Below are 26,824 nucleotides of genomic sequence, written 5' to 3'. Positions count from 1 at the left end.
ATCTAATTCAATCAAGCTCATTAACTGAAAAAGACAAACTGTATTAAACATTTTATTTTAAATTAAAGTGTAATGGTGCCTTCATTTGGCAATTTTTTAGAAAGAAAGCCAAGGCAGGTCTGCTGATTGGATTGAAGCACGATCTTTCCTTGTACAGCATGTACATAATGAGCCACTGAAGTCCTTCTAGATTATTATAGTTTCCCCCAATCTTTTACTGTCACCTCTCTCATACTAATTCAAAACTTTTCTTTAGTCCATGTTTACATAGCATTTGACTTAGCTGTTCTAGAAAAACTAACTTTTCACATTATTTCATTAATTTACATCTTGTTTAATTAAACTGCATAATTGCAACTATTGGTGCAACTGGCATAAACAGATTTGAGAGCACTCATAACTGCCAAATTCACTTGGATTTGGCTGGAAGGAGTGGCCATGGGCAGGTAGCTTATGGGAGCTGGTCATCCTGGTGTTCAGGCACCTCACTCAAGGTAATCACCATGGAATGAAGCACATTAGTTAGTCCAGTTCATTTTGGGTAAGTGGAGGTCAATTAGGAGGGCTTCTAGTGTGTTTCCTCACCTTTCTTGATATCCAGGAGTCGTGTCAAACTTCTTAATACTACCCAGAACCAGAAGCAAAGAATTGAGCACAAACTAAGCATGAATAATTAATTAAATAAGTTTGAAACATTTTACTACCCATAAGTCAGTTAGCTGTCAATTCAATAATCACAAATATTTTTTATTCCTAAATATATTTTCCAAGCCCCAACAGTAAACTTGATAATGGTCCTTCTAGGGGACTGGAATCCAGGCTGATACACTGTCCCAAGCTTCAGCAATACAGGATCTAAACTTTTCTATCCTTTTGATCTCCGTGTTAATGTGTAATGCCATTTTCACTACAGCTACAAGGAAGGGGTTCAGTGCTAGTATCTGTGGGATCTACTGGTTTTCTGACCATGTAGTTCTTTTTATTCTTTTCTTTGGATTTTCAAAATCATATACTGCAAAGATTTCAGCTGAGAGCTGATCACAGGACTTTCTGCCTCAGTAAAAGATTGTGTCAAAGATACCTCTCTCCTGGACAATTTCTAAAGCTACTGTTTCATTGCCAGCTTAGAAGGTTTGAAAAAAAACCAATGTATCAAAAATTAAGATCACAGACAAGCATAAGACATCTCAAATGCATACTTTTTAAAATAAAAAGTATTAATTCTACTCAACTTATTTTATTTCTGTTAACTCCTTTTTTTCTTCAGGGTGTCATTAGAAGACCACTCCATGGCTTGACCATACTCACCTTGAAGTTTAAACTGTTGGACTAACTTAGACATCCAGTATTTTCTACTGTTCAAAACTTCACCTGTCTATACTTTAAATCTACTGATGTTCATCTTTTAAGCACTTCCTGCATCAATTAATATTTTAATAGTCCTCCTAAATCTCCATTTTATGGAACTGCCTCAGATTTATTTTCTGAGCCCAAAGTGTTGTCTATTTAATGCAGCCTGATGCACAAAGTATATACATTTATAATACCTATTTAAACAGTATAGAGGTGCTTGACATTTTGACAAGAATAATCACTTGCTTATCAGCTCCTACAATCTGTGGCTGACAGGTACCATCCTGGTTTTATAAGGAAGATAAAATTGAGGCAAAGTCAGAAAGCATTTTCTGAATTCTCTCTATAGATTTTATAAATCAGTATACATTCAATAGCTATTTCTACTTTGTCATTTCTTTTTCTCTAGGGATTTGTTTTTGCCCTTTTGTTTTTCTCAACATCTCTGTTAGGAGGTCTACGGAAGGAAAGGAAGGAGATAATATTCAAATGAGGTAATCTGGCCAGTCACTCATTGGCTAAAGCAGAGTCCCAAGAGGCCCATTTTATGAGCTGGATTCTCTCCAAGGTCCAGTTTACTCTGGACAGATGCAAGTTCACTCCCATGCTATAGACTGTGACCCCATTTCCTGCCAGATGTGTTGCATTTGTGGCTCATGGTCACGAGAGGGACCAGGCCAGTGAGTAGAGATGACTCAGGAAAATATGCCTCACCTACAGAACAACAAATCGATGTGTAATTCATTCTCCCCCCGTCCCCCGCCCTTGAACTGTTGAGCTTTTTACCTATAAATTCTTAGACTAAAGGTCAGAAAGCAAGGCTATAACTACTGATTAAAATGGGTTTGGGATTATTTGTTAATTTTTCTCCCCTTTCTCCTTACAACATTTTAACCAGAATCAAATGTTACTTTTGTAGTGCCTGTTAAGAAAGTTTTTAAAATGTAAAAGAGTAGTATTTCATGACGTAACTTAATTTTTTCAATATGACCTTTTCTAATCTCTTTCCTTTTGATTCAAACTGGCCTCATCCAGCACCTGACGCACCTGCCTCCTTCCCCCTTTCACACCCACCCCCTTAATCATTGAGCCCTCGGGACAATAAGGTTCTGGTCAGCATCAAATAATCTAAAGAACCAAGCCTCAGGTCTGTAGCTCTCAGAAACAGAATCCCTTGGAGCAGTCAGGTGCTGTGCCCCACCCCCCATCCACACCACCCTTCACTGTCCATATAGGGTAGGAAAGGCGAGAGGGAAAGCTGGTTCTTTTATTTTAGGTCTTCCCAGAAGCAAAGCCTTTCATGCATATTTGAGTACAAGGCATTTATTTGGGAGGCAGTCCTAGGAAACACCAGTCCAAGAAAGTTAGTAGAGGGAAGGCAGACAATGAAGGGTGTTATCAAACACACACCCACAGTGGGCCGCTTGAACATAATCCCACAGGAAACTTTAGGAAAAGGCCTCACTCACAGGCTCAGAGTCATCCCACCTGACGAGTGAGGTAGCTCCCAGGAATGTCAATTCTCCAGCACTGGCTGGGGCTAGAACAGCCTTCCCAGGTTTCATAAAAAGTCTCAAGCCAAGAGACATAGACATTACTGACAGCAGGAAGTTGGTCAGTGGGCCCTGAGGAGCTAGGATGACAAGCTAGATGGTATGGTCACTGCATTGTCATTGTACAAAGAATATGGGGTGGAGTGTAGGGAGTGAGTTTGAGGAACTCTTGGTTCTGGTCCTGGGTCTAACCTTAGCAAGTTAAATAACTTTCTTTAGATTTCACTTTATTCATCTATAAAATGAGAGTTGCTTGAGTCTTGAACATCCCTTCTAGACTAGACTCAGCAAGCGACATACTAGTATATACAACCCTTAGAATAAGAGAAAACCACCTTCCACCTCATGGGAAATAGATTCCTGCTCCCCTGGGAGCCTGCTAGAACTCCATCCCTTTATCAGTATGGAGGTTGTCAAGATCTTAGCAAAGTGTCAACTCACGTAATGATGCCTGGACCTTATATCTGCACACAGGCCACAGTGAAATGGCTGATGTCATGACTGGTGTTTGTCTTCTCCTCCCTCTCTGAACATGCTAGAAGCTGAGTGGTGACCCACCCTGGGTGTACCAGGATATACTAGGATGTAAAGAGAGCTGATGCTGGACAGAAGGAAGTGTAGTATTCAATTACATAAAAAGGTTCATCCCATCTTTCCTACCTTTCCTCCCCTTCGGTAATTTAAATTATATTGCTATTGAACCCAAAGTAGCATACACATCACTTACCAATATATGCATTTCCAGAAATGGTATAAATAAAGCTTGTCCACCCTGAAAAAGGACCAGCAAAATTAAAAGGTTAGTGTCTACAATACCAAAAGGAACAAAGATATAGCAATATTTAACAATATCTATATGAAATATAAATATATGAAATATAAATATATAAATTTATATAACAGATATAAAAGATAAATTTGGAGATGAAATCCTTTATTTCCTTTTAGGCATATATTTAAAAATTTAAGTTCTGTGAACTGTTTAAAACACACACTCACACATGGACACACACACACATTCCTAAACCTAAATGATTTGGCCCCAAATGTTGTAGAGCCACCCAAATAGACAGTGTACAATTGTCTTGGCAATATATATCTATACATCTATATGCCAAACTGCTATATTAACAAACTGTTCCTTCCAGTTGTAACATCATGCTAATAACTGCAACACACCAATCTGGCTTATCTATAGTTCATTGTGCTTCTTTCTCTCCAGGAATCAAATGCTAGAAATATGCTTTCCTTTACTTAGTTGCACGTTAGTTTTCAGTGAACTCATTTCTTCTTATCTATCATAAAATAAAGTATGAGATCCAGGGATGCATAATCCATGGGGCCACAAATAGGTTTTAGACAGCCTGTGCACTCCCTGGAACTGTCCCCACAATTTTTCTAGTGTGGAAACTTTTCTGTGAAGAGGGTACACAGCACTCACCAAATTCCTACTGTGACCCATGGAGCCAAGAGCTCAGAACCATGAACCACCTGCTTTTGGGTCTTTGAGTACCAGCACTGGATTTTCATGGACATTTATGTATTGTACTCATAGCCCAGAAGAGATCCTCTGGTACCACTGAGAGACATGAATCTATAAATGGCAAGCTCAAAATGGAATTAGGATGTCACTCCATGCCTTCAGTGGAAAAGGAAAAGAGCTGAGAGAGGGTCAAAGAGAGACAAAATGGGAGACATATCTGTAATACTGCCAATAATAGGGAAGGGAAGGGAAGGGAAGGGAAGGGAAGGGAAGGGAAGGGAAGGGAAGGGGAAGTGAGGGGAGGGGAGGCGAGGGGAGGGGAGGGGAGGGGAAGAGAGGGAAGGGAAGGGAAGGGAAGGGAAGGGAAGGGAAGGGAAGGGCAGGGAAGAACCTGGGAAGTGAATACATGGCAGAGTTCAAGGTGGAAGAGCAGGGCTCTAACTGAGTCCTCTAATAGAGGATACAGTTTTTTCTCTCTGAGGTTTTATTAGAATAAGTTTTAAAGCCTCTGGAAGTAATACTATATGCTCATAGCTCACTCACACTTTTTCTCCCTTATTGACCTACTTGCTCAGTCTTCTAAGTTCAGTCTACCATCATTTAGTGAACATTTACCACTCATTGTGGGTAGAGATAGGAAGATAAATAAGGCACAGCCAAATTCTCAAGTCATGTAATTTCAGGGAGGGAGGTTCATGGTAGATGTAAAAATACATGCTAACAATTTACAGCCCCAATTCCATGTGTCTTATCAGGATGGGCTGGCTCTACTAGAGGACTTCTCTCTCTGCTTTGTACTGATGCTAAGCTTCCCTAGTCCTATTTAGCCTGATTTATATTAAACTCTGAAACAAAACCCATTCCTTCCCTTCCTTAGCTGCTTTTTAAAATTTTCACCATGGAAAATTGTTTAAATTTCTTTTTCAAAGTATAAATATCTTATTGATTTTTCCATTATAAAAAGTAATACACATTAACTTGAAAATACAGATGTGGACAAAAGTACATTTATAATTGTGAATGAAATTCTTTTGAGTTAATAAAGCTATTGTAATAATCTGCGTGTATTCTTCTGTATGAACAACTGTAAACCCTCTTTTGCCCATCCCTGTATTTTAATACCATGAAAGTATGGGATGTTATCGAAACAAAAAAATCTTTCTGCAATCTTCATACTTATCCTGACATGAATATTGTTAGTATTTCTGTATTTGTACTTTAAGTTTCTTTTATCTTTTATACACTATATATTGTTTACTTAAAAATGAGAATTAAATCAATAATCTGTTTGGATACATTTCCATGTAAAAATTTAGATAAATAACTCATCCTTGGGAAGGACTGCAAAGCATTCCATTGTAAGGACACATTGTAATTTATATAAGGTATTAAAAAGTAATGGTTTCTGAATTTGATAGAACCTCAAAGTTTTCACCTGCCGAACTAGATTTTTATTTGGGATTATTTTGATTGTTCTAATACCATGTCTCCTCTACCCACTTTGCTTCATTCCTACTTACCCTCCAAGCAGAAAACTAGTCTACACATAATTGCCTGGGTCTGTTTTCTTTCCCTGTTTATTTTCTTACATGATCCAAAAGGACCAAATATTTGCTTAAAGGAATGGCCAAGTCAATCTATCAAGTACATTCACCTATTTTTGCCCTGTGAAAAAGTCTCCTATTAGGATATAGAATCCAACTTCATTAGTAATAACATAATTCATGCTATTAGTTGGAAGACACAGGGTTAGAGGGAATGGTATAGGAACAGGGGCGATTTCCCCCCCCCCCTTCTTTTTAACATGTCCTTCTGCTCTTGCTTCTGTTAAACTTAGATTAATTCCATCAAGCCTTGTTTCTTAAAACTACAGCAAAGTAAGAGCCAAATTGTTTAAGAACCACCACATTTTATTAGATTTCCTTCTCTGCCTTGCATCAGCAAAGAGTTATCTTGTGAGATTTTCAAATTCTTCTTCACTTTCTTCCCCCACCTCTCCTCCCACTTTTATGTCCTGCACTAGGAATGATACCATCCCCACATTTTTATTGTGCTGTCAGAGGTCACTGGCCCTACAGTTTCCTGTGTTCTACAAATGTCCTCTCCAAGCTACTGGCTCTTTGCAGCTGGGAAACTCTTCCCTTTCCTCAGGCAATAAGAAAGAAAATGAGCTGGGATGGAGGTCACATTTTACCTCCGGCCCTGTAGGACAGTTTAATCAGTAACATATTTAAGTCAGAACTCCCTTAGTCAAACATAAAAAATGTAAAACTTTGCTTTTAAATATGTAAATCATTTTCTGTGGCATTTGCTCTCATTTCCATGGAGGTTCCCAATTCTTGCAAAGGTCCCTAGTGAGAGCTTTACTTGGCCTACATTCCTTGGCTTAATCCAGCTCATTTTCCTTCTGCCTCTCAGTTTTAGAGTTCATTAGTTCATTGAATTTTACAACTACTCCTTATACATACATGCGTTTTAGTAAAGCAATAACAAAATAACCCCCAAAATGTGTATATTTACATGCATATATATGTCAGTGTACAAAAGTAAGTGTGGATACATCTGTGATTTCCCCTAGTTGTGGGATATATAGAGAAGGTACTGCTATGGGCTGATAAGGGAGGAAAAGGGAATGTGGGGACACAAACTCAAAACAAAAAGAAAAAATTAAAGTATGTATGCTACCACACTTATTGTCATAAAAATTATGTATAAGGGTAGGCATATGTTTAAGTGAATGAATTAATTTGTTTTTGTTTGTTAATAAGCAGAATGGAAAAAAAAAACAAAGAAGAAAATAATGAGTCTGAGGTTGATGCCTAATAACCTCAGGTGTAACCATTCTTTTAAGTGTTCTTTTTTTAAATCTTTATTGTTGAAAGTATTATAGATGTCCTCCCTTTTTTCCCACTTGCCCTTTCCACCCATTTCCCTCCCCACCTCAGGCCTTGAATACCCTATTGTCTGTGTTCAAGGGCACTGCATATATGTGTGTAAATTCTTTGGTTAATCTCTTCCCACATCCCGCTCCTTCCCTCTTCCCTCTGATATCCAGTAGTCTGTTCCATGTTTCCAGGTCTCTGGTTCTATTTTTTTTTAATAAAATTGGCCTTAAATTCCTGGGAGTTTTCTAATTACTAGTATTCTTTGTATTTAAATGTCAACATAAAGGTAAGTATTCCATAGCAATATTTTTTCAAGAAATGTGTATATCTCAATCAAAGATGTGTGTACCTCAATCGAAGATGTGTATCTCAATTAAAGATGTGCTTGCTCATAAGTAAGAAGGTCTGAATTTGCCTCCAGGAACACTGCAAATCAATAGTAGCCAGGAAGTCAGGAGACATGCGTAAAAACCCTGCCTTGTCCAGTAAGCCTTTACGTGGCCTTGATACCTGGCTAATTGTTAGGTCTTGGTGTTCATACCTGTAAAATGAGGGAAGTGGCCCAGAGGGTCCTGCCCTAATATTCTATGATTTTCATAACTTGAAAGGACCCATCAATATTGGCTAGTTTACACATAATTTAACATAGACTAAATTCATAGACCTTTGTGCTGAGGTTCAGAATCAAGAACATTCCAGAGCAAGTACCCTCCCTCCTTTTTTCCTGAAGTGATCACTAAACCCCAGAACCCATCATACCTTTAGGAACAGGCTGGGAATGCTTTGCTCCTTGGTCCAATTTGAAGTCCAAATATAAGGTTGGTGTGCGAGTGTAAATCTTGGACTAAAAAGAAAGGGGAAACCATCAGCATCTTTCCAAGAATAGGGTTCTTCTTTACTTCAACTGGGCCCTTCTGGACAGGCCTGGGGCCTGAATCCATTATATGTACAATTCCTCCTTTGTAAGGTGCAGTTAAAGCAGGGTAGGGGGTAGGGGCTGGATGGTTTGCCATTACAGCTCCCTCTTAAGGGTCTTGGTCTAAGAGTTAGCCTTCCTGGCTTTACAATATGCTTGACAAGCTATTTCAGGATGGCAGCTATCTCCCAACAGCCATTTCTCAAATATGGTCAGATGTTAATCATTTACTGGTCAGTAGTTGCTCCAAATTTCCACTTGATATCTCTCATCCAACTATATATTTCCTCCCTAGGTCTCAATAAAGCTATGTGTATTTTGAAATTTAAAAAAGGGACCTGTAAGCACTTTTTACTTGTTCTAACTTGGACCTATTGAAAAAAAAAAAAGTGGTCTACTATTGCTGGCTTGAAAAAGCCATGACTTCAAATGTAAGAAAGGCAAACTTTTACAGGATTTTCCATTGTACACAGTGGCTTTAATTCTGGCAACAGTTAAATAGTTTGTAATTCAATATGATACCATTCTGAATCACTGGCATAGACCAAAAATCCAAGGGATTATCACTGTTGCTATAAATTTGATGATGCCTCATTGTTTATCATAAAGCCCAATTGCTAGTTTTTTAAACTTAAAATACAAACAAAAAATGAAAAAGCACATAATGGCATATTTGGCAAGGATATAGAGTAATCAACTTTTATACACTACTGGTGGGACTGTAACTTGGTATAAAACTTTAGAAAACTGCTTGGCAGTATGTAATACAGGTGAATATATACATAATCTGTGACCCAGCACTCCAACTCAAAAGTGTATCCACAACAGAAATGTTCACCTAAAGACATGTACTCAAATCTTGATAGTGACATTTTCAGTAACAGAAAACAACTAGAAATAGTCCAAATGTCTTTAAGGATAAAATAAATAATGAATTATAATATACAATGGAATACTACATAGCAAGGAGGATGAATGAACCCAACCACAAATAACAAGTCAGATAAATCTCACAAGCATAATGCTAAGCGCATGAAGGCAAACACAAAAGATAATATACCATATTATTCCATTTCCATAAAGTTCAAAACAAAGCAAAACTAGCTCTGACCAGTGAGGCTCAGTAGGTTGGAGTGTCATACCATGCACCAAAAGGTTATGGGTTCAATTTCAGTCAGGGCACACACCTAGGTTGTGGGTTTGATCCCCTATCAGGGCGCTTATGGGAGGCAGCTGATCGATGTTTCTCTCTCTCTCACCCCCTCCCTCCTTCCCTCCCTCTTTACCTCCCTTCCTTAAACAAATCAGTAAACTGTCCTCAGGTGAGGATTTTAAAAAGCAAAACTAGTCTATGTTGCTAAAAGTCAAAAAAGTGGTTAACTTGGGAAGTTTGGTAACTGGATCAGGTTTAAAAAGGGGATTCTGGGGCATGATAATGTTCTGTTACTATTACTTTTATTTTTAACGTTTTTTGTAAAATTTATTTTTATGAAGTTGCAACTTAAATACAGTGAAATGCACAAATCTGAAATATACAGCTTTTATTCTTTTTTGCTACGTTTTTTTTTTTTTGCCTATATACCTATATCAGGCCAAAGAAAACTATCAAACCAGAAGGCTTCCTCATGTCTCTTCTGAGTAATTACTCCCAAAATTAATTTTGCAAATTAAAAAAGTACAACTTTTGAAAAATATGATTGATAGACAATAAATGGGCTATCTCACAGTGTACAATTGGATACATTTTGATCTATTTAGACCTCTGAAAACATCAATCAAGAGAGTAAGCATATCCCATCACTCTCAGAAGTTTTCTCATGCCTCTTTGTAATCCCTCCATCTCATGTTCCTTAATCCCCCAGCAACCATTGCCTGTACTTTATTGCATTTTATATAAATGGAATCATATACATGTAATTTTTGGTCTTGCTTAATTTACTCAATAATTATGTTCTGTTTCTTGACCTGGTTTTTTATTTCATGACTGTGTTCACTTGATGAAAATGTTCTGAGCTGTACACTTGATTTGTATACTTATTTGTGTATAAATATTATTGTTGAAAGTATTACATAGGTTCCCCTTTTTCCCCCATTAACCTCTTCTAGCCCACTCCCATCCTCCCCAGGCCCTCACCAACCCACTGTCTGTGTACATGGGTTTTGCATATATGCATACAAGTTCATTGGTTGATCTCTTCCCACCCACCCTCCCCTGCCTTCCCTCTGAGGTTCAAGAGTCTGTTCATGTCCCTAGGTCTATACATTATTCTATATAATAAAGCCTAATATGTTAAGTGTCCAACTGTTCAACCGTTCAACCAGTTGCTATGACGTGCACTGACCACCAGGGGGCAGACACTGCAACCACAAGGTTAGATGGCTGCTGAGGTCCAGCCAATTGGGACTGGGCAAGACAACCTGGACAAGCCCTGGAGTTCTCCCGCGGTCCCTCTCCAGCTTGCCAACTCCCCACAGTCCCTCCCTGGACGGCCCGCTCCGATCTGCCCCGATTGCCTCCCATTGGGACTGGGCTAGACAAGGTGGACATACCCTGGAACCCTTTTGCGGTCCCTCCCTGGCCCTGATTGTGCACCAGTGGGGTCCCTCGGCCTGGCCTGCACCCTTACAATCTGGGACCCCTTGGGGGATTTCGGAGAGCCAGTTTCAATTGATCCCCGCAGGCCAGGCTGAGAACCCCACCAGTGCACCAATCTGTGCACTGGGCCTCTTCTATTTTAATAAAAGCTTATAGTTATTAAAAGCATGAATGTGTAAATAGTCCAAAATAGTGAGTCCAGGGCTCAGAATTATTTTCTCCTTCATAAAGGCATCATCTGCAGAGAATAATTATGTAAATTCCACAAGAACATGGACATTATGGCCTTTTTCACCCAAGGCAACCCACTGTGCCTGTTACATAGTAGGTGTCTGATAAATATTTATTGAATGATGTTTCCTAATGGAAAATCTCATGTATAATAATACTAGTAAATTTATGTACAGCATACATAGGATATTCATCAATGGTTTTCACCTACAAACAACTTATATGCATATATGCATGTAGCAAAATGCCTTTTTCAGGAAGGGTGATTTGGTATGATTAAAGTGTACATTTGTATATTAAATTGTATACTAGAGAATTATAAATAATTCTAGCAGAAATTTATTCCCTTTCCTATGAATGCTTCATGCACTGAAGCTTAGGGTTTTAAATGGTCTGGTAGGTGGTTTTACATGGCTTAGAAGGTCAAGATGCATCAATATAGCTTCAAAGACAGGAAAGCAAATTCCCTTGTGTATACATAAATGAAACCAGAAAGACCTGTGACATCAAGTGCAGCCTGAGGCCAAAGATTCACAATCAATCTGAAGAGCTTGAAACATACATAACACAAGGGCATCACCAGCAAGATGTAGGAGCTGATTCTCTAGAATCATTAGGTGTGTAAGGCACCATATGGAAAGAATCTGGTTTTGTCTAATGAAGACTTCCCAAATTACCTCTAAGAAGATCAAGGGTAAATGTCACATAATATCAGATGACTCCTCTATATGAGCAATATTTTGTTCTCTTCCAGAAAAAGAACCCCTGTTTGGTTTAAAGGTCATCTCACATAGCAAAATTTTCACTGATACAATGCATAGGGCAGGAGAAACAAAGGGAAAAATAAATGAATGGGACTACATCAAAATAGAAAGCTTCTGCACAGCAAAAGAAACCAGCATCAAAATGAAAAGGGAACCCAATCTATGGGAAAACATATTTGCTAATAAAATAGCTGATAAGGAGTTAATTTCCAAAATATATAAAGTACTCATACAACTCAACGAAAGGACAAACAATCCAATCAAAAATGGGCAGAGGACCTGAACAGACACTTCTCCAAATTGGACATACAAATGTCCAAGACACATATGAAAAAATGCTCAATGTCACTAATAATCATAGAGTTGCAAATTAAAACAACAATGATATGCCCCTCACACCTGCCAGAATGGCTACCATCAACAAATCAACAAACAAGTGCTGGCGAGGATGTGGAGAAAAAGGAACCCTAGTACACTGCTGGTGGGAATGCAGCTTGGCACAGCCACTATGGAAAATAGTGTGGAGTTTCCTCAAAAAATTAAAAATAGAGCTGCCATTTGACCCAGTCATTCCCACTTCTGGGAATACATCCTAAGAAGCCAGAAATACCAATCAGAAAGAATGTATGCACCCCTATGTTCATAGCAGCTCAATTTACAATAGCTAAGATCTGGAAACAGCCCGTCAGTGCATGAGTGGATAAAAAAGCTGTGGTACACTTACACCATGGAATACTATGCAAACTGTAAAAAAGAAGGATCTCTTACCCTTTGAGACAGCATGGAGGGACTTGGAAAGTATTATGCTAGGTGAAATAAGCCAGTCAGAGAAAGACAATATCACATGATATTATTTATATGTGGAACCAAATGAACAAAATAAACTGACAAACAAAATAGATCTAAAGACATGAAAGCATGTAACAGAATTGAGGGAGGGAAGAGATCAACCAAAGAACTTATATGTATATATGCATAACCCATGGACATAGACCAGGGGTGGGCAAACTTTTTGACTCGAGGGCCACAATGGGTTCTTAAACTGGACCGGAGGGCCGGAACAAAAGCATGGATGGAGTGTTTGTGTGAACTAATATAAATTCAAAGTAAACATCATTACATCAAAGGGTACGGTCTTTTTTTTTTTTTTTTTTTAGTTTTTTTTTTTAGTTTTATTCATTTCAAACGGGCCGGATCCGGCCCGTGGGCTGTAGTTTGCCCACGGCTGACATAGACAATAGTGGGGTGAAGGCCTGGTGAGGGGTCAGGACTGGGGAAGGAGTGTCAATGGGAAAAAAGAGGACATCTGTAATACTTTCAAAAACAAAGATAAATTTTTTTAAACTTAAAAGAACACATATATAAATGTCTTTCCCAACCGCTCCCTCAGCGGCAGATGCAGCATCCCTGCCTACAACAAAGAGATTAATCACAAAGAGGTTTTTAGTTTAATTTTTACTAATATTCTCCCAGAATGTAGTCATAAAAATGATCTTGACCTGGAAACCAAGTCTTTGATGCTAGGATTACTTTTCCTGCTGACTAGCAAAACACTTTTCTTCTTCTGGGCTTAGTTCACTCATCTGAAAATCTCATCTTGAGACTCACTGATGTTAAAGTCTATCTCTGATTATAAAATTCTGAATCAGAAAATTAATGTTTTCCTCCACATTTTCATTTTTAAAATTCCCTTCTGACTTCTCAGACTAGAGCTGTCGAAAGGTGAGATGTGGCTGGGGTGAGGAGGGCAACTAGGCCTATGGGGAGTAAGAAGGGAACCGCTGATCAATTCCTTCTATTCTTGCCCTCAAACTCAGTCATCAGTCTTGCTGTCTGGGCTAGCTTTTACTTTTCTTCCTGACTCTAATTTCTCAACCTCATCTGTGTTGTCCAAAAAAATAGTAACTTATCTCTCTAAGACTGCAACTACATAGATACATGTGTGTGTGCACAAAACACACATAATTCTGTACTTATTTATTCATTCATAAATTTTAAACAGAAACCAATTAGAGACATTACAACATTATAAAGCCACAAATATACTCTATTGTCTTTCAGCATGAAAAAGACTAAAGGGAAACTTTTAATTTATTTTGAAGGTGTTTTCCATCACCTTACTATCCTAAAATAGAATTCTGATTCTAATACCCTTTTTATATTGAAAATCAGATTATTGAAGACAATATAACACAGGTCTTGAATAATCAACTATCCCAAACCTAAAAGTACATTATTCTATTTCAATTAATCAATACTGTGATAAAATTCTCAAACACACATAGTTTTTGAAAAGCAGGTAGATTTTGTTTTTGTTTGTTTTTTAGTTTTTAAACTTCCATGGTAACTCTGTTGAAATAGCAAATGTAAATTATATTTGTTTAACTCAAGGATAATAACATCAGCTTCAAATACAGTTTAAGCAAGGCTGGATTTAATTTTTCTATTACACACCGCTGATTTGCAAAAATAAAGAAATATCACCAATAGGCACACTCTTTTCTGTGTTCTGTTTTGTTTATTTTTATGTATAGTATTAAACTATCAATAAACCTTCATAATACAATGAGAATTTAATTAAATTATTCTTTTTTGGTAAAAACTTAGCTATGTATCTATTTCCATAGGATTAAAATAAATTGGTCCAGTCTAACCTAAAGTAAAATATTCCTCCACAGATGTTTCAGCATGAACAAAACAAATCACTGAAATGCTCCTCTTCCCTTTCTCTATTTTGGTCCTAATAGTGCTGGCACAGGTACCAAAATCCAAAGCTATTCCTCTTTTGTCTTTCTTCTCATTTCATAATTCTCTGTTAAAAGTATTTAGAAAACTTATCTTTAAATGAGTTATTCTGTATGTGAAAAGCCTATTGGATTAAAATCTTAAAGTTCAAATGTCAAGTAGGCAAAGCTTCTAGAAGGTGAATAACTCTTCATAAGAGGTTAGGGGTAAATTTTGGCTAACCAACAACAGGAGTACTACCAAATCCATACAAATCTTGTCTCTCATTCTCTATAAATATGTCAGAATTAAACCTTTAATGGGCCAAAGACACCACTCCAATAATGACCACTAAACAACCAAGACCAAACAGGGTCTACAAAACCACTTCCTTCCGAACCCCAACTACCTTCATCTTATGTCCTTCAAAGGCTCCCCCTGGCTTTTGGTACCATACCTCTGTCAAGCTGGCTTCCTTCCTGTTTTTATCTGTAAATGTGACCTTAATTAGGAGGTTAAATCACTTCCACATGGAAGGCATCTGGCTTGCAAATGTCTTCCCACAGTGTGCTACAGTTGATTGCTTATGTGTGAGAGTAGCAAAGGAAATCTTTCATTTTGCCGCAGCTACTTTCACAATTAACTGCCACCCGTTTATCCCTGAATGCTGCTAATTTAGCCACCATGCTGGTCTTCCTTCCCTAAAAGCAAGTGGCAGCAATGTGTTACATATCAGAGCTGTAATAAATGCTTTTACATTTCTTTTTGGGAACAATTTCAAAGACCCTTTATGATGTAATGATTTTTCAGAAAATGCGCTCAAATTCTCAATCTTACTATATGTTACTTAAGCAAATTATTCTAAGTAACTATACTAACAAGCGTGAAGCTCCAATATCCAATAAGAAAAAGAAATAGTGTTTCTGCCTATTCCTGGCTGCTCACCCTCATGTTGACTGGCGCCCTTAATGTTGAATGTTGTTTTTAAGTGTGTTTTTTTTTTTCCTTTTGCATGGTTGCTAACTTTTGATGAGTATCTTTACAGATAAATCTTTGACCACATTTCTATTTTTTTTCTTCACTGTGAAATTTTGGGTCTAAAACTGTAGACATTTTAAGGGCTCTTGATATATCTGTGGGTTTCTGACTAAATGCAATGTGGCCAAAAGCAAACTGGTCAACATGATCATGTGCATAAACAGAAATTTTGCTGAACATGTCTACTAGTAGTCATTGGTTTTTCTAGACTTTTTAATTTTGCTCACCACAAGGCAGTTTTCAACTCAGTATGTGCTCTACAAATTTCCTCTCGTATAACTCCCTATCATTAGCAAGTTAACTAATTCCAACAATTCCCCTGTTGTTGCCCATTTAGATTTTTTCCAATATATCTTTGCCACAAACATCTAAACCAGTGGTTCTCAACCTTGGCTGCACATTAGAATCACCTGGGAATCTTTTTAAAATCCTGATTTCTGGGCCTCATCCTCCGGAAATTCTGTTTCTTTGTTATGGGGTGGGGCCACAACATTAGTAACAAAGAAACAGAATTTCTGGAGGATGAGGCCCAGAAATCAGGATTTTAAAAAGATTCCCAGGTGATTCTAATGTGCAGCCAAGGTTGAGAACCACTGATCTAAAGGAAGGGTTAATTGCTGAAATAAAAGGTAAAGAAAAAGAAAAACATATCTGAGAATCTGAAAAAAATGGGCAAAAAGAAAAAAATAAGGAAAAAGCTTAACCTGAAAAAAAGTTTAAAGGCACCAACTCCATAGTACAAATAGCAATGCTTGAACAACCATTGTCTAGCAGTATTTGTTTTTGAACAAAAATTCATTTTAGTAAATTGATATACTAACTGACTTGCTTTCATCCAAATTGTTTTTTGTCAAATCACTTAGTAACTATCTGTAAATAGTACCTATTTCATCAAAATGTTGACCATCTAATATTTTTAATCTTATCTAATTTAAGAAGCAGAAGTTGATTATCTCCTTACTCTTTTAATTTGACTATCAGTTTAGGTGACAATACTAATTTTAATTTACCAAATACTATTAAACATTATTAATATAAAACAATATGTAAATATATATAGGGCTTAGTACCTAACAGGTATAATTCTAGGTGCTTCATGTATATTAGACTACTTGTGTTTCCCTTTTTATAAACTATCTTCTCATTAACCTACTTAAGTTTTTATTCATTATTAATTAGTTCCCTCATTTGAGAAATACTGATAGAGAGCCTATAGTGTGCTAGTCATTGAATATGTATATCGGTGCATAAAACATCTGGTCAGACTTTGTGGCATTTACTTTCTAGTGAGGTAGACAATTTAACAAAATAAATATAAAATTATACAGACTGTAAAAGAAATAGAGTACAGAGAGAGAAAATAAATGGGGAATAGAAGGCCTCAAATGAGAAGAGGTGAGGGTAAGAGGTTTCTGGGCAGAGAAAGGAGCACAGCAGGTACAAAGGCCTGGAGGCAATACAGAGCTTGGAGGAATCAGGAACTGAGTGGAGAACAATATGTACACATAAAGAAGTTGCTGGAGAGAATGGCATGAGATGAGTTCAGAGAATTAGAAAAAACTCACTCAGGTGTAAGTCAGAGTAAGGTATTTAGGATTTCTTTAGAGTTCAATGACAACATGTTGACCCAAAATGTATCTTAAAAAGATGTCTTGAGCTACTATGAGGAGAACTGGAAGAGAGTAAAAATAGGAGAGGAGCCCCCTGAAGAGGTTGTTGCAGTGGGCCTGGCCAGGGTTGGACAGGGAGAGAGATAGATAGATTTAAAATCTATTTTGGAAATAGAAAGGTTTTGTTAATAGACTGGATGTGGGTTGGGGTGGAGAAGGACTAAGGATGACCACCGTGTTTTAAATTTGAGCAGCAAGTGATGGTGCCATTCATTCATTAAAATGGAGAACACCAAAAGGAAGACAAGTTTTCATTTGTTTGTTGTCAAGACAGGTGGGGGTAGGGGAAAACAAGGCTTCAACTTTTACTATTTAAAATTTGACATGCCTGGGGACCATGCAAATGTCTGTCAAGTAGAGAGAGTACACAGAGCTCAGAGTTTAGACTTGTGTTGTGAATATAAATGTGGGCGTTACAAGACTATAAATGGCATATAAATCCATGGAATGACACTGCTGGTGGGAATGCAGACTGATGCAGCCACTATGGAAAACAGTATGGAGTTTCCTCAAAAAATTAAATATGGAGCTGCCATTTGACCCAGTGATCCCGCTTCTAAGAATATATCCCAAGAAACCTGAAACACCAATCAGAAAGGATATATGCATGCCTATGTTCATAGCAGCACAAATTACAATAGCTAAGATCTGGAAACAGCCCAAGTGCCCATCGGTAGATGAGAGGATAACAAAGCTGTGGTACATTTACAACATGGGATACTATACAGCTATAAATACATGAGATGGATAAGGTCACCTAGGGAGGTGATGTTCAATGATGGAGAAGAGGACTCAGGACTGAGATCCAGGGAACTTGAGCATTTTAGGGGTCTTGTAGAGGGAAAGGTACCTGCCTGAGAAAAGAAACTGAGGATTAAGGAGCATCCAGAGACACAAGAATGCATTATCTCAGAGGCCAAAGTGAGGAGGAGGGAGCATTCAACCCATGGAAAGGAAGAGTTAACTTTAGGGGGGTAAAAAAGACCTCTGGGTTTGGCCACATGGAAGTCAGTGGTGACTCAGTGCACTGATGAGGGTGGAGACCAGGTTGAGAGTATTGGGGAAGTGGGGAAATAGAGATAGTGTATGCAGACAAATCATCTGTGAAGTATGACTCTGAGAGGGAGTAGAGAATTTGGGGGCTGTGGGGTCAAGGGGTTGGGAGCTTCTCTTACCAATTTATATGAGATGTGTTTTTTAAGTAAAGTAAGGTTATTAGTCTTTAATAATATGTTATAAAAATCTCCCACTTTGTTTTTAGCCTTTAATCACATTGATGGCAGTTCTAATATGGGACAGATCTATCAATCTTTTCTTTCCAATGCTTTTAAACTTAGAAAGTCTTTCTCCATCCAAAGATGAAATTAAATATTTGCCTATATTTTTCTAGTTCAACATTTTAAGCATTTTATTCTTTGATCTATGCCATATCTATATTACTATGAGGTGTGAGATCATGAGCTAAACTGGTTTCTTTTTATAAATGGTTAACCAGTTGTCCCAGTTAACTCTTTTCCCCACTTGATGATAATATTCTTTACCATTATTATGTTTGCATATACACTTGGATCTATTTCAGGTAGGTTCTGTTTCTACCAACCACAAGGAAGAGCCTCAATGGAGAAAACTTCCCTAATTAGTTCAGGAACCCGAACTAACAGAGGAAGATGTACGCCAGAAGGAATTCTTGTCATCATCTAGTACTTCTCCCACAGGGCTTCCCAATCTCCTTGTCTTCTCCCACCACTTTCCCACTCTCATAGTCTGCTGGGCTTTGCACTAGGGAGAAAACCAAACACAGAACATTTTCTCTACCACTTATACCTTTACACACTCAGGAAACTCACTACCACACCCCTTTGGCCCCTGTGTGAATAACCATACCTTCCTCTTTTTCCTGGAGATCTTAAGGCTTTGAGGAAATGAAAAGTTGATTTACCACATTATTTAAATCAAATTTGCAACTCTCACTGTTTAGAATAGGCTGATGGTCTTCAACAAAATGATGTCTTCTGTCCTCCATCCAAAGCACTCTGATTTCTGAATTCTTGGTTATTTTAAAGAATTCTGATAAGGAGTGAGAGCTTAGTTTCCGTCCCCAGTGCCAAAGGTATCGTGGGAAGGATTAAAACCCTGTAATCATATTTTGACATATACATGAAGTGATACATAAAGAGAAAACAAGAAACTCTTAGGCAAAATGCCAATGGCTCTGTATAGGGTGAGAGTTAGAGAGGGCCAGACAACATTTTTAACTTTCGTGAACAATAATGATTGTGAAAAATCTTGAGCATCAAACTGTGCAGCTAACCAAGAATTTTGGTCATGGCCAAAGTATCCTGCAGTCTATTCTCTACACCATCCTTTTCAAGCAGCACTTTAATCAACAGTAACACTCGCGTCCCTCTCCTTCTCACCTTTTGGGTTTTAGGGGTGTAGTAGTGAGGATAGGAAAGCTAAAGGGGAAGAGGATTTCACAGTCCTGAAATTTAACCACAGACATGTAAATTGTGAAACTGGACTTTGATTTCTTCACCCTTTGAGTCAGCATTCTTGAACAAAATTGGCTTACAAATGTTCTAATTTTTTGAAAATTAAAAACAGAGAAAGAGCATATGCTCATCTCTTATATGACCAATCCATCTATAATCCTAAAAAGGCTGAAAAGTACAATAAAACCACAAATGATCCCCGAATATGACAATAGGGAGCCTTCCTATCCCTTATCACCCATGCATGGGTAAGGTATTCCAAGGTGAGTGAGCAAATCTATTAACCAATGCTAGAATATTCTTCACCAGGCTTTATAACATCTTTAATTTCTATTAGTTACATTTGGTATTTACTAAGATATTTTTATGAGTTCTTGCAAGAAAGTGCATCAAGATGAGAAACTATTTGGCAAAGTTAAGATTTTATAGAGCTCTGGGGACTGATAACTTTGTGTAGATATGATTAAGGGGGAATTTATTATGGCACAGGGCTTCTCCTATGTGATCATTTGTATGACATTGTGACATGGTCAGAGGTGTGTGCTTGTACAGACATGAAGGTACCCTATTTGTGTAGAGAGAGAGGTTCATTCGGAAACTTCTTTCCATGAAAATCAACTATGGTATTCCCAAACTATAGAGACACTCAGAAAGTTTAAGTACAGAGGCTAAATGGTATGATAAGGCAAGGGTACTGTGCAAATAAAATGGGGAAAAGATTTAAAAACCCGAGTGTGGGTCTAGATTCCTTCTACAATGAGCTGTCTGACCTTGGGAAAGACTTTTTTGCTTAGTTGGGTTGCAGCATCCTCATCTGCAAAGTGTTGGAATTGGAGAGCTGATCTCTCATGTCTATTGCTGCCAGACATTCTGATTCCAATAGAAGTTCCAGAAGAAAAAGGAAGAGTAGTTCTTGGTCAGCTCTGAACAGCATCTCATACTATCAATTCTAGACTCATGCTGCTCTAAGGACTTCGTTCAGATCTTAATACCCTGTCCATTACAGCAATGGAAGAAGTAAATGAATGGAATGTTTCTGTCCAACTAAATCTGCTGACGGGCTGGAGACCTATGGAAGGGTCAGTACCTAGCTCCCAGCTGGGACAGGAAATGGTTCAGGAATTCCTGGGCAAGTCAAAAGTGGTCAGCTCCTGAGCAAATTACAGATGGGTCAAGAATGTCCTCTGTAACCTTCAATATCTATCTCTTCTCTCAGGCCCTCTCTGTCTTTTAAGTTTCTGTGGAGAAAAACCTGCTCTTATCAGAAAAACTGATTTATATTGAGCTGTGTCAAGCTGGTAATGACCTATATGAGCTTGTGTTTAAGAACACAAACTGGGCAGCAGCCATCTCATTAGAATGTCTCAGTTCCCTCCAACATTAGGTTGTTTGAGAAATTGATTGGACACATTTTATGTGCCTCCTCAGAGTCTCTCAGCTTTAGCTCCTGAGTTCTTGGCCACTTATGGAGACCCCTCGGTGCCGTCACTATTGTCATCCCTAGCAGCCTTGGCCTCTTCCTGACTACCAAGTTCTGAACGGCATTGATTGCTCCCACTTTGGTGGGAGATACAGAAGCTCCAGAGCTCCTGGGCTTGACCTGATAGACCTACTGAAGCTCTGGATCCACACCCAGACCTGAGTGAAAATCCAAGCCACGGGATGTGGTATATGGCCTCCTCAGAGGCTGCCTCAAGGGACTAGGTATCACAACTCAGAAGGGCACAAAATTAGCTCCCATGGGGCAGACATTGTCCTAAAAGGAATGGAAGATGTAGGACGACAGAAAAATTCTTCCTCTTTCTTTCTCCATTAGGAAGTCTTTAGGTCCAGTTTTCTCAACAGGTATTCTGCACCAGCAAAGCAAGTATCTGCCTCACTTCCCTTCTCCTCCCTCACTCTCACTGCCCTGGGATTAAACATAAGACCTGTTTTTCAGAGAACCCATATTAAATATAATAGAATATGCAAATTAGCTGGGACACCATAAAGTCACAACTGAACAGCAGGGACCTGAGGCTACATGGTGCCTGGCCAGGGCGAGGGACCTAGGGCTGTGCCCCCTGCCCGGCAGGGTTTGACTGGGGACCTCATGCCATGCCCCTGCCCCAACACCAGGCTGGGAGACCTCATGCTGTGCCCCCTGCCCCAGTGCAGGCAGGGCTGGGGGACCTCAGGCCACGCCCTCCACACAGTGGGGCTTGACAGGGGACCTGAGGCTGCATCCCCCACCTGGCGCCTGGCTGGGGGACCTGAGGCTGTGCCCCCAGCCCAGAGGGGCTTGACAAGGGTGGGGCTGGCCCGATCTGGGTATCACCCAATGGGGGTGGGGCCAGCTGGGTCTGGGTCTCCTGCATTTTCGAAGTACCTGCAGGTGGTGGGCGGGGACTTGACTCTAGGTTCTGCTGCACGCCCAAGACTCTGACAGGAGGGAGATTTTCATATACATTTTACTAATTTTCTTTCATCTCTGACACTTCTATTATAGAGAAAGGGCAAATAGCAATATTAAAATATTTCCTCTAATCAATTCCCTTTTAATGTGCACAAATTTCATGCACCGGGCTACTAGTATTAAATAAGGAGTAAAAGAATGGATACATGTCAAGCACTTAGGACATCACTGCCCCATATAGTTATCACTAGCCATATGAGGCTACTGAGTACATGAAATGTGGCCAGTGTGAAGTGAGATGTATTTTAAGTGTAAACTGCACATTGGATTTCAAAAATTTGGTACAAAAATACAAAATATCTCATTATATCTTTATACTGATATATGTTGAAATGATATTTTGAATAATTGGGTTAAAGTATATTGTTAGAATTAATTTAGTTTTACTTTTTTGTGTCAACAGAATATTTTAAATTACATATTGGTCTCATAATATTTTCATTGGACAGCTCTGGGTTTAGAAATTAGTAACCTGTGAGCCCACAAAAGATATTAGCCATTTTCATTTCCTTTCCCAAAAAGTTCTAGAGATTTGCTATCAGTAAAGACTAATAATAAAAGGGAATGTGGGAACAGAAAGGAAGACACGAAAAAGGAAATAAATATTTGTTATATTTGTCCATAGGCACATTATATAACATACAAATAATTCAAATACTATTCATTATTATCCCTATTGAACAGATAAATAAAAGCTCAAATATTATTTTCCTAAGGTCACAGAGGCATTAAACAACAGAGCTAAAATTTGAACCCAGGTCTGGTCTACTTGACTCCACAGTCCATGTACTATTCAATCTATCATACTGTCAAAGGATTGCCTCTCTGATGGTACAGTTTTGATAATGTAATAGATTTTTCAGCTTATGTTAGGGCTTTCTTTACCTGTCCAGAGGAGCAGAATTCTTAATTAAGCTTCAAGTAATCATAATTATATCTGACACCAAATTTTCTCAGTACATTTTAGTATGAGTTTGACCCAATTATTTAAAAGCTGCATGATCTCAAGAACTTGTGCTGCAGTAAAAATAAAGTAGTGTTTACAGCTATCAACAGCATAGCTTTCTACAGTATATATGCCAATACAGTTCTTTAAAATACTGACATCTATCTCATGTATATCCACAAGGGCTCAGCTTTTAATGCAACATACAAGAGCCTCTGAAGCTCCCTGAAGCTGTCCTGTATATTTCACTGTGGCTAGAGAACATATATGTAATGTATTCCTGGGGAAAGACTTATTATATCCAAAAAGTATCAGCCTTGACAGCCATAGAAGTGATTACACTAATATGCAAAGTGGTCACTCATCTTTATTGAAGGTGACACCTTGTTGTTTTTATAGCTTTAATTATCCTCTTAGTCAAAATTTCCTTGTTAATTTTCAATCCCAATTACTAGGGCCAATGATGTATGAATGGCACAGATGTAACTTCTGGTTTAAAAGTGCACCTATCGCTTCATTTACTGGCAAAGTAGGGCTTGTCAACACCATTGGAATGTACTTCCTAGGTGATTAGGTCAGCAGGGACATCTTGAAGGACTAAGAACATCTGGCACCCTTTGTACACACCAAGAATTGTATTTCTGGGATGAGTGGGCTGCCCTGGGCAAGAGCAATCTTTTGTACAGCTGATCTGATCAGATGCAGACCACTGTTTATTTTAACATTCCTAACTGCAAATGAAGTGCCAACTATGGCTGCCTACCATAGGACAAGTCTTTGAAGTGCTGGGTGCATTTCTTTGGTGTCCTCTGATTTACAACAAGACTAACAGACCTAATTGTGCCTATTCTCAACATTGAATCAGAACCAAGTTTTGCACTTGTCTGTGGAATGATACCGATCATCTGCTTGGGCTACATGGTCTGTGTTGGGCAGGTCCTATACAATGAATTGCTTTGTAAAATTCAAGATGAGACAGGACTGCACACAGCACCCCTCCCTACCCTAACCACAAACCATGCTATGGAAAACCCTGGGAGAGAGAGATGCAGGACTATACATACAACCAAAGTCAGCCTTAGGCAAAATCCATGAATAGACAAACTTGGTTTTAGATTTCCCTCCAGCCCAATATTTTGCATCATTTCCCTTTTCCTTGTCACAACCCCACCAAATCTGGTTGCCTATGCAGCACCCCATCCCATCACAATCCCCACACACTTACTACACTCCTACTATCCAAGCCTTTTATACAAATCACTAGAGGCCCAGTGTACAACATTTGAGCTCAGGGGCGGGGTGGAGGGGTGGGAGTGGTCCCTCAGCCTGGCCTGCACCCATGGGAAGTGGCTCTAAGCTGGCAGTCAGACATCCTTAGTGCTGCCACAGAGGCGGGAGAGGCTCCTGCCACTGGCCCTGCACTCGCCAGCCGTCAGCCTGGGTTCTGGCTGAGTGGTACTCCCCCTGTGGGAATGCATTGACCACCAGGGGGCAGCTCCTGCATTGAGTGTCTGCCCCCTGGTGGTCAGTGAGCATCATAGTGACTAGTCATTCTGCTGTTTGGTCAATTTGCATATTATCCTTTTATTATATAGGATTATTATATAGTATTGTTAAGACATGACCTCTGCCCCCTCTCTTTTCTTTCCTTCCCTCCCTCCATCCACACAAGCAAAATCAATTCTCCCTCCTCCAGATTACCATGCCAGTTTTACATACTGCTATTTTAGCATTTCTCATATCACATTATACTGCTGATGTTTATCAGTTTCTCTCCCCAGCTAGGCTGTGATCTTGATGACAATGGTTGTATCTCATTCATGTATCTCTAGGGCACTGCATGATGTGCACTCAGGAGGTGCCTAATGACTGAATGAACAGAGCTCATAGAGAAATGGGGACACATGAATTAAATAACTGCCACTCCAAAAACCTTATGTATGGTTGACAGATGGCTGTGTGGATCTAGGGCAGCTAAGAAGGCTTCATTGAAGAGTGGGGACGTATGTTGGACTTTGGTGAATAGTGGCAAGGAGACGGAGATGGTGAAATCAACTCCACATTTCTACTTTGTACTTGATAATATCTCTTCCCCTCAAATGCTCTGTTTCCCCTTTGCTCTATGTCAAAGGGAGCCCAGAAGGCTATCTGCCTTATGCTGGAATTTCCTTTCCTCTCTCCCTACATTCGCCCATTAAAATACATTTATTTAATGTCTCAAAAGGGAATTTCAGCCAGAATTCATTGCGTGATTTTGACTCTCATAGGTGGGACTTTTTTTTAGAATTCCTCATAACATCTAATTAAACATGGACCAGAAAAGAAAAATCAATGTAAATAAGAACCGGAAGAAAATGAAATGGTTATCAGAAACATAAAATTGCATTGTTAAAAATCTTAGATTCCTAAAATGATCAAACATACTAGTTCTCAAGAAACTACCTTATAGGTAATGGACATCTATTTTTTTAAATGTCCATTCAATGTTTAATGTAACAGTATTTTTCTTCGCTCTTGTCTTTTGCATTTGTACCTATTTTTCGTACACTGAAAATCTTGATTCTTAAAAATATAACAAATTTACTCATTTCTTTGATTTTAAAACTGTTTTAAAATTGTAATGCTGCCCTGGTTGGTGTTGTTCAGTGGTTAGAGCATTGGCCCACACACTGAAGGGTCTCAGGTTTGATTCCCAGTCAAGGGCACGTACCTGGGTTGCAGGTTCAATCCCCGCCCCTGGTTGGGGCCAGTGTGGGAGGCAACATCAATGTCTCTCTCTCTCTCTCTCCTCCCTTCCACTCTCTCTAAAAAATCCATGGAAAAATATCCTCAAGTGGCCCTAGCCTGGTTTGGCTCAGTGGATAGTGCATTGGACTGTGGACTGAAGGGTCCTGGGTTCGATTCCAGTCAAGGGCAGGTACTTGCTTGTAGGTTCCTCCCTGGCCTGGAGGCAACCAATCAATGTGTTTCTCTCACATCAATGTTTCACTCTGTCTTTCCCTCTCTTTTCCACTCTCCCTAAAAATCAGTGAAAAAATACCTTCAGGTGAGAATTAAATATATATATATTAGAGGCCCGATGTATGAAATTTGTGCAAGAGTAGGGCTTCGTTCCCCCGGCTGCCGGCACTGACTTCCCTCTGGTACCCGGGACCCGGGCTTCCCTCGCAGCCCCAGCTTTGTCTGGAAGGTCGTCTGGAAGGATATCCGATCTAATTAGCATATTATGCTTTTATTTTATATAGATAGATAGATAGAGAGATAGATATAGAAAGATATAGATATAGATATACATATGTACACACACACACACATATCCTCAAGTGAGGATCAAGAAACAAAAAATTAAAAAATTAAATAAAATTGTAATGCCAGTATGGACAACAATAAACTAACAAACAAATTAGAAACAGTCTCATAGAGAACAGACTGACAGCTGTCAGAGGTGAGGGGGGCTGTGGGGTTATGTGAAAAAGGTGAAAGGATTAAGCAAAAAAAAAAAAACACACACACAAAAAAAAACTCATAGACACAGACAACAGCATGGTGATGACCAGAGGCAAAGGGGGTTGGGGGAGGCAGAAGAGGGTAAAGAGGGCTAAATGGTGACGGAAGGAGACTTGACTTGGGGTGGTGAACACACAATACAATATACCGATAATGTACTATAGAACTATACCCCTGAAACCCATATAATTTTATTAACCAATGTCACCCC

At 38.9% G+C, this 26,824-nt stretch overlaps 1 protein-coding gene across 2 annotated transcripts in view; it reads right to left on the bottom strand.

The window, feature by feature from the left end:
- PIR (pirin) overlaps positions 1–26,824 on the bottom strand; it is a 75,774-nt gene that overhangs the window by 15,568 nt on the left and 33,382 nt on the right. For both annotated transcript variants that reach the window (XM_059679673.1, XM_059679674.1), the window contains exons 6-7: positions 8,034–8,118; positions 3,634–3,678 (exon numbers count right to left, since the gene is read on the bottom strand). In XM_059679673.1, coding sequence (XP_059535656.1) covers positions 3,634–3,678; positions 8,034–8,118 — 130 coding nt within the window. The remainder of the gene's footprint in view (positions 1–3,633; positions 3,679–8,033; positions 8,119–26,824) is intronic.

Source organism: Myotis daubentonii, chromosome X (genome assembly GCF_963259705.1).
Source record: "Myotis daubentonii chromosome X, mMyoDau2.1, whole genome shotgun sequence".
Lineage (NCBI taxonomy): Eukaryota > Metazoa > Chordata > Mammalia > Chiroptera > Vespertilionidae > Myotis > Myotis daubentonii.
The sequence above is the reverse complement of the archived record's forward strand: the minus strand, read 5'-3'. Positions and strand labels throughout refer to the sequence as shown.